General features: G+C 42.3%; 1 protein-coding gene across 3 annotated transcripts in view; it reads right to left on the bottom strand.

Moving 5' to 3' along the window:
- Window positions 1-6,018, bottom strand: part of Asah1 (N-acylsphingosine amidohydrolase 1) — a 31,502-nt gene extending 25,484 nt beyond the window's left edge. Inside the window, exons 1-2 of one of the 3 annotated variants that reach the window (XM_076914056.1) lie at window positions 5,660-5,799; window positions 1,942-2,026 (exon numbers count right to left, since the gene is read on the bottom strand). Coding sequence is in view for 2 of the 3 variants with exons in the window: in XM_034520254.2 (XP_034376145.1) it covers window positions 5,660-5,734 (75 nt within the window). In the remaining variant the exon portion in view is untranslated. Of the gene's footprint in view, window positions 1-1,941; window positions 2,027-5,621 lie in introns of all 3 variants that reach the window. The other 2 variants (XM_034520254.2, XM_034520255.2) reach the window with 2 other exon arrangements.
- Between the last annotated feature and the right edge of the window lie 2,679 nt (window positions 6,019-8,697).

The raw sequence follows: 8,697 nt of genomic DNA on the forward strand, positions 1-8,697 counted from the left end.
TTTGTCTTAAGGACGGTGAAAACAATAGGTGAGGCATAACGTTAACCTTTGGACTCCACACGCGTGCGTGTGCACACACTGCTTCACTTTGATCCTTAACAGAATCATCTGCATAGAGTTCAGATCTTTCCTCAGTATCCAGACTCAATTAAGTAAATAATAAAAACATAATGACTTCGGTCACTTCCTCATTACATTTGCGTGACATAGGGTCCTAAGCTGAAATAAAACCAAACTACACACACACACAATCTCTTATTGGACACCTGTGAGAGAAACTGAACGTGCTCAGTCCGGTGTTTAGAAAATAAGGTGACCTGTCCAAGTGGTAAGAACTGAAAAGCAACCTGGCCGTCTTACATGTGGGAGTCACAGCTGAGACTACAGTAATGTGGGCTGCTGAAATCACCATGAAAATAACATACAATCTGGCTCCCAAGACAGAGAGCCAAAGATTTATACAACTTGAAGGGAAGCTAGAGTATGGCCGTAAGAATAAAACAGGAACAAAAGTTTAAAAAAAAAAAAAAAAGAAAGTGAAGGCACCAGCCACAGACCTTGGTATCTCAGTCCCTCACAAGGCCCCACCTGGAAGTCATTTGAACAGAAGGCTACTTCCGGGACTAGGATGAAAACAGAGGCAGTTCCTCAGCCTCAAGGCAGGCTTCTTTAAGGGCACACCACTCTTAAGACTTGTGCCCAGCACTGACACAGAACCGTAATCATCTCATTTGCTGTTTAAGGTCTCTGACTATTCCCAAATTTAACTAGGGATGGTTTTAATAACACACAAGCTTATCAGGGCGGGAAATGTTAAATAGATGATTGGCAAGTAGAGTATAAGTAGTCTGTCATTATATTATGCTACCTTGTCACAGGGAGAAAAAAATGAAATTTAGATTCCCAAGCCAGGTAGTGGCTCATGGCTTTAATACTAGCGCTTGGGAGGTGGATCTCTGAGTTCAAAGCCAGCCTCCTCTATAAAGCGAGTTCTTTTGTTGTTGTTGTTTTGGTTTGTTTGTTTGTTTGTTTTTGTTTTTTGGTTTTGTTTGTTTTTTTAATTGGATATTTTATTTACATTGCAGATGTTATTGCCTTTCCCCATTTTTCCCCACCCAGAAACCCCCATCCCATCCCCCCTCCTCCTGCTTCTATGAGAATGTGCCCTAACCCACCCACCCACTCCCACCTACCCACCCTCAAATTCCCCCACACCGGGGTGTCCAGCTTTCACAGGACCAAGGACCTCCTCTCCCACCTATGCCCAACAAGGGCGTCCTCCCCTACATACATAGCTGGAGCCATGGATCCTTCCCTATGTGCTCCCAGGCTGGTGGTTTAGACCCATAAATCGAGTTCTAAGACAGCCAGGGCTATGCAAAGAGACCTTATTTCGGGGGTGGTGGGGTGGTGGTGGGGGATAGATCTTAATGTATCACTTCTCCCCATCCCCACCTCCAGAAAGACCCTTTTTAAGTTGCTATCTAAGGCAAAGAAAAACAATGTTTCAATGCTTTTTAAATTGGGGGGAAAAAAAGAAAGGAAAAACGTCCACCAAGCGTCCAGCTGGCTGTGCAGTTTCTTGCCTCAGCTTAGAAATGGCTTTTCAAGATTTCTTCTTATTTGATAGAACTTGAATCTACTGGAAATGATCAGTCTTTATGTCCTTCATACTCATTAGGAAACGTTTAGTTACTGAATATAACACACGTATAAAAATAACATAGCAGGGCAGGAGAGATGGCTCAGTCGTTGATAGTTAAGAGCACACACTGTTCTTGCAGAGGACCTCAGTTTGATCCTCAGTATTCACAACCAGGCAGCTCACAGATGCCTGTGACTCCAGTTCTAGGTGATCTGATACCCCTCTGACCTTCTCCTCACACACACATAGAATAATTAAGATTTTTAAAATGGTTTAAAAAAATACAAATAACATACCAAGTGAAAATTGTTTCATGAAGGAATCGGTGAACGCTACACATTCTTAAACCGTAGCAAACGTTGCCCTTTAAATATTTGAATCCTACAAAAGTAGTGAGACTCTCAATGAAATGTATGATTCTAATAATTTACACAAAATTTTAAATCTGACTCCGTAGTGTGTGCCTGTAAGCCGAGTACCAGGAAGACTGTTAGAAGAAGGATCTCAAGTTGGAGGCCAGGCAGGGCTACATGATGGACACTTAGAAGATAAGGGCATGTTTCTCACAAACGCAATCCAGATGAAGACAGGGTTGCTCTCATGTCTTCTGGTCTTTAACTACATGCACACTAGTGAGCTATTGATATTTAAATAGATAGGTGAATCAACCACCCAAGAGGACAGCAGCCTAGTTTATCTTGTTGGCTGACTCAATGCCAGTATTTGGGAAGGACTCTGGCACGGGCACTTAGTTAAAAGGACAGATTATGCCTGTGTATTCTTTCCTTTGTAGTTCAGCAACATGGACAAAATCATCTATGACTTATGAGATTAACGAAAGCTTTGTGAAAGTCACTGCTAATGCCAACAATTTCACCACACACATCTGGAGCTGACAATCAGCTGGTTTTAGCGATTCATCACTCAGTCATATGTTCCCAGTCACACACGTTCTGGGCCTGCTCGGGTCCATTAACTGAGAGCAGTCCTTTCTCTCGCTGCAGGTCCTTTCCTTCCAGTCACTCCTCATCCTGCTGCGTCACCTTTTCTGTCCCTGTACCACCTACAATAGACAGTAGCTTCCAGTCACCAACAGAACGGACACTCCACTCCCAATGGTATTTCAAACAAGTAACCATCTGCTTCCCTTCCTTGCCTGTCCTGCCACAGGAACTTGCCCGTTTGGGCTGTGGCATTAACTTTGCTGGGCTCTTCTTTTCTTGGCACATACACAGGAAACTCACTTAGCTGTTGGCTCCTTCTCATCTTCTCATTGATACTTTTCATAGAAGAGCTTGTCCGCTCCAATGGCTTCAAAGATTCTCATACGCCTAGACCCCAATATCCTGGCTCATTCTCTGGACTTTTCTCTCCTAGCTATCTGTTCTCTACACAGCATACCCTAATGGACTCATCATAGATGGGGCAGTGAAGAGTAACTTAGGATAACCTTCAATTACCTATACTGAAAAAAGCCTCCAACATAAAACTAAAAAACCCAGTCAATGTTTCAGACCAAAGAACTCATTTGTCATTTAAAACTTGTCCTTATCCACACTTATCAAAGGTCACTTTGAAATATGTTTAGTTACCACAAAGCTACACATAGTTTAGTTTATGATTCATATAATAGTTCAAGCTAAAAAAAAACCCAAACAAACAAACAAGTCAATAATCCCCACCCCACCCCCCCCAATAACTGCCTTCCATTCTGTCAGAGAATAAGGTCACCAGGCTTCCAGGCAGCTCTTAAAGGGCCTTTGGAAAACTTGGTCCAATATCTTCAAGATCACTTGAAGAAATTTTAACACTGCCTCCACACAAAAAGGGTCTCAGTTTTTATTTTGTAAGTGAAGATTTTAAAACAAAATAAATCCCTTCCATGTAACACCTGACTTTGTCATTTTTAATGAGAGAAAAGTTCAATGACAATAAAATGGCCATAAAATGAAAATATAAGGAAAGTTACTATTTTTATTTTACTCTTTTTTTTTCTCATTTCACTTAAGACCTATGCAAACATTTTTTCCAATCAGATATCAGTAGACTGACTAAATTCTGCTATTCATTGTTCTGAGTAAAAATTATTAAAACAAGTGAAGGGTTATTAATTTTTCATATTTTGAAAACAATGAAATATTTTGCTTGGGCTAGTGATATAATTCAGTGTTAGGCCTTTGCCCAGTATGTTTAAGGTTCTATAGCACTGAAAAAAAATACCACAAAGAAACAAACAACAAGATATCTTTGTTTAAAAGCAAAGTATTGAGAAATAAAAGCAAACAAACGAACAAACAAAAACTACTCTTACTCCCTGAAACTGCTCTGAGTTCACAGCTGCACATTAATGCCTATAGGACCTATAGGATCTATAGGACCCCAGGGATTTGTGTTCTGCTTTTGGACACAAACAGGAATTAAGTTCCTCAGAGACATTAAAATGAGACAAAGCAAGCTTATATCATGATTTTGTCTACACACTGAAAAAGAGTACTGTGTAACTCAAAACACAAGACACCCATCTTCTGCTAAGTCAAACTATGCTACCTGTTATCTAGGAATTGCTCCAGCTTCTAAAATTACTCTCCAACAAATCCCGGATTAAGTTCAAATTCCCCAACAATTATTTTGTTTTGAATTTGTTGTTATTTAGCCCATGGTTGCAAAGATTTGTATCAGTCTCTGACATCAAACACTAGACCTAATTTGCTCAACCATTATGGGTCCTTTTGTAATCTTTGGACAAAAGGCACAGACTATCAAAATACGAAATTCTTCAACAATTCTTACAATCCCAACTCAGTTTGGTAAATCAATTCTCTACACTAGAGCAAACGCTTTGTTTTTCCTTATGCTCTTTCAATCTTTTGTGCATACTATGTGGGTTTTGGTCACTGAAATTACTCTGTACGCCATTCTGCATTCTACTCTGTTTTGTTTTGTCGTGTTGTGTTTTTGAGACAGGGTTTCTCTGTGTATCCATTGCTGTCCTGGAACATCCGCCTACCTCTACCTCCCAAGTGCTGGGGTTAAAGGCATGTGCCACCACTGCCCTGCTGTGCATTCTACCTTTATCTACTAAGTATCTATTCTAGTGGCTGGATAATGTCCTGCCTTTTTAAAGACAAATTCAAAAAGCATTTCTCCTTCTAGGAATAAAATAATTAAAGAAACTCCTACTGCTCGCATTCGCAATGTCTCGCCTCTTTTCAGCAGGCTCAGGGACGGTGCATCCAGGTTCCTAGTTATCAAATCTGGCAACAAAACAAACAGTCTTCAACGCTATAGCCTTTATAGAATCCATCTATGAAATGTCGCTGTCAGGCTGTGGCCAAGAGGCTGAACTTAGAAACGTTTCTGTGAACAACGTTGTGACCTCTGGCTACATTTTTCACTCCAGGGTTACTTCCTCTTCTACTAAATACAAGAGTCATGTTAGTCCCTCACTGTCTCTTGTCGATAAAGTCTGTGGCCTTGTGACTTAGTCGCGCAGCACCACGGGACAGACAGGCATTCCATACCAGGGCGTGAAGGCCACAGCCAGCACAGCCTTCGGGGGGGGGGGGGGTAGAGGAGGTTCACATCGTCTGGGTTAAGACTGCATGTGACCCATAACTTCCTGCGATGATTTCTTCAGGAGAAAGCACTAGGTAACCAGGCAGAATATGCCACAGCCACCATGTTAGCTTTTTCTCTGGAGAGTTCCCCCTACAGTAGCTGGTAGTTCAAATATTAACACCAAGACTGGAGAATGCGTGAATCCAACCCGGGCGTTCATGAAGGCTAGAACTTTTCTAAAATGTGTACTCGGTCCATACAGCACCAAAGCGACTTCGCCCGGGGCTCACGAGGCGCGTTTGCACCCATACTCCGAGGATACGAACCAGAGTGCCCCGGAAGATGTAGCCCGCGAGCAGGTGTCCCTTGCCCACCCCGCCACAGCTGAGCCCAACTTCCCCTGAGCCCGCGCCTGCACCTGCACCCCCATCTGTGCCTCGACTGGAGCTCACCCACCGGCGGCACTTCCTGTGCCTGGGCGCAGGTGACAGCCGCGGCCAGGACCCAGGTGAGGAGACTTTGACCCAGCATCTTCCCAGCTGCAAGCGCCGCTCTGAGGGACTCCAGGAGCAGCTGCAGCAGGGACCATCTCCGCCCGGAGCAGGCCGCGCCCCCCCGACGCGTGACCAGTGACCCCGGGCCACACCATACACGGCAGGGGACACTCCAGAGATGGAGGCGCTGGGCCGAGTCCCTAGAGCGGAGACCGCGCCCAGGGCCAAGAGGGGCTGTGCCCCCAGCACGCCAGGCAGTGGTTTCGTCCAGCCTTAGCCGCACCCCGGGGCGGGGCTTCCACCTTTCCTCCTGCCTTTCGCTCGCTTGAAGCCTGGTCCCTCCCCGCCCCCCACCGCATCCCCGACTAGAGGAAGGTGCCCAGGATTCCTGGGGCCCAACACCCACTGGCTCGGGAGAGGCTGGCTTCTAGGCGTCGAGGTTCCTAAGCCCACCAAAAGGACAGAGTCTCAGAGCATAACGTCAGACCCAGTTTGCCTTCTAGGGAAGGCTGGCCCCAAATGAGTCACCTAATCCATCCATCCTGCCCGAGGGATCATTACCAGAGTGGACAAGTGGCAGAGCCAGGACCTGGAAGTTTCATCTCGCCGGTACTCTAGGTACTTAAAATAAAGCACTGCTAAATTCTAGGATTTAGACTTTAATTTCTTGCTGTTATGTCCGGGGTTGGAGAGATTGAAGGGGTGGGACCTTCATCGATGTATTTGTCGCATTACTCAACTCCTGTTTTTCTTTAGCTCATGAGAAATCAGGTTGGTCTAGCTGACCTAAACCTAGGACAGGTACTTGGTACCTTCATAGTTTACTTTGAAAAGCAGATAGAAGTGTAATACTTGCTTGGCTTTCACACCATCCTTGGACAAGACTTTCCATAATAGAGTGAGTGACCTAGAATCCAACAGGAAAAATTGCCTTCTGGATTTACATTTTCTGCTTCGATGACGGACATCTCAAGAAGTTTGGGGGCTTTTTTTTTTTTTTTTTTTTTAATGTTTCTTTAAATTCATTTGATCCTCACCCCACCCCTGTGCTGGGGATCCGAGTATTTCTCCTTTTTGCTGTAAAACCACTTAAATTTGGAGGCAGATGACAAATAAGTTTTTTTTTTTTTTTTTTTTGAGGAAGTTTAGATGTTGAAACACAGCACAGGTTAAGAAACACTAAGAATCTTACTTAGGTAAGCAAGATCAGAAAATACTTACTTTTTGAAATGGGGACACTGAGGACTGTGGTATTCAGGGACCTGAGGCAGAGAGCTATCTTCAGTCACTGACTCTGAGGTTTCAAACATGCCTAGACCAAATAGCAAGATTTCATCTCCAAAATAAAACAAAACAGAACATACCAGGGCTCTGACAGCAGGGTTTGAGGAAGCAACAAAAAGACACAAAGGTCTTCCCTTATGAAACTTACCAGATGGGAAATAGCAAACACTAGGTTGTAAAATAGCAAGCAAAAGACTGTAAGTGTGTGTGTGTGTGTGTGTGTGTGTGTGAGAGAGAGAGAGAGAGAGAGAGAGAGAGAGAGAGAGAGAGAGAGAGAGAGAGAGAGGAGGGGGAGGGAGGGAGAGAGATCGAGCGCTTTCTTCTTATGTTTTGAGGCAAGCAAGGCTGAATTTACTCAGTCTTTCAAGTTGCTAATATTACAGGGGTTTAGCCATTTTTTTTTTAAATCTACTCAATTACCAATGCTAAAAGTATACAGAAAGTCAAATCAAGATGTGTGGTTATAGAAAACTTTATAGGGGTTTAAGCATATTGATATATTTAGAGAGATGATATTTAAATGTATTTGTGAATGATTATGTGTATAGAAAAGGGTGATTTAAATTCTCCAAAGACATACCAAGTTTGAGGATTGGATAAGCTGTTTAGTATTTGGAAGTAAGCAGAAGTATTGAAATGGTTTATCTAGATAGCTGACGTTCTTGTTCTTGACAAGCCACAGACTGCTGAATCGCCTAGTGAAAGTTCCCGTGTTCCTCAGGTGGAGCATTGATTTAAAATAATTGTAACCACCTTAAATATACCATGTATTCGAAAGTATGACTTGATTTAATAAGGATTAAGTACAACAGCTTGTAGTAGAAGGTAAGAAATATGGAGATAATATTTCAGTTTGAAAAATAAATGTTTAACAGAATAATTTACCACATTTAAGTATATATTTCTAAAAGCAAAAAAGTTTAGAGGAATTGGGTATGTTTTACACACCTGTAATCCAAAATCTTCAGGACTATAGCTTTGTAGTAAGCCTGTGAGACTTTCTGTCATGATCTCAGATAAATTAATATTTAATTTTAATTAAAGTATTTTTTTTACTAAATCTTTATTTCTTTGAGAAACACTGTGAAGCTATATTGAATCAATGACAACTCATATAAGTTATATTTGAAATACCATTTCAAAAACCATCCTGTCCTATTTTACTTTTTCTTAAATGAGATATACTTTTGACCGGGTTATTACTCACTTATTTTTTCATGTGTGCTAGAGCCTCGTACATTTTAAACATAGGCCATTGAACTACACCCCTAGTCCTGAAGGCTCTTTCAACTTGAATCCTACAATAACTAAACTATCCTAACTTTGCATAACACTGTACTTTACATAAGTGATTTTAACTAGCTACTTGATGCTTCAGCAAATTGCTTCTAGTGCATTTGTAATAAATGTACTCTCTCAATAAAGACTGAGCACTCAATACAAGCGTGAGGAGTCTTCTCTTCGGCTTCTATTGACCATGTTTCACGGATCTCAGTTCCAGTCCTGTCATGTAACATCTACTGGATGTGAATGAGACCTAACCTTACAGTGGGCCATTACTGACCTTTGGGATTACTCTGCTCTTCTTGCTGAAGTACCTGGCTTAGGTCTTAACTCAGATACTTGTATCAAACAAGCTGTGATTTGAAGCCCAGGGCTTGTGGTGTATAGTCAAAGCAGTTGCTTTCTCTGTTTGGACAGACAAGAGGAAGTTTA

The sequence above is a fragment of the Arvicanthis niloticus genome, chromosome 16 (assembly GCF_011762505.2).
Source record: "Arvicanthis niloticus isolate mArvNil1 chromosome 16, mArvNil1.pat.X, whole genome shotgun sequence".
In the NCBI taxonomy this organism is placed as follows: Eukaryota; Metazoa; Chordata; class Mammalia; order Rodentia; family Muridae; genus Arvicanthis; species Arvicanthis niloticus.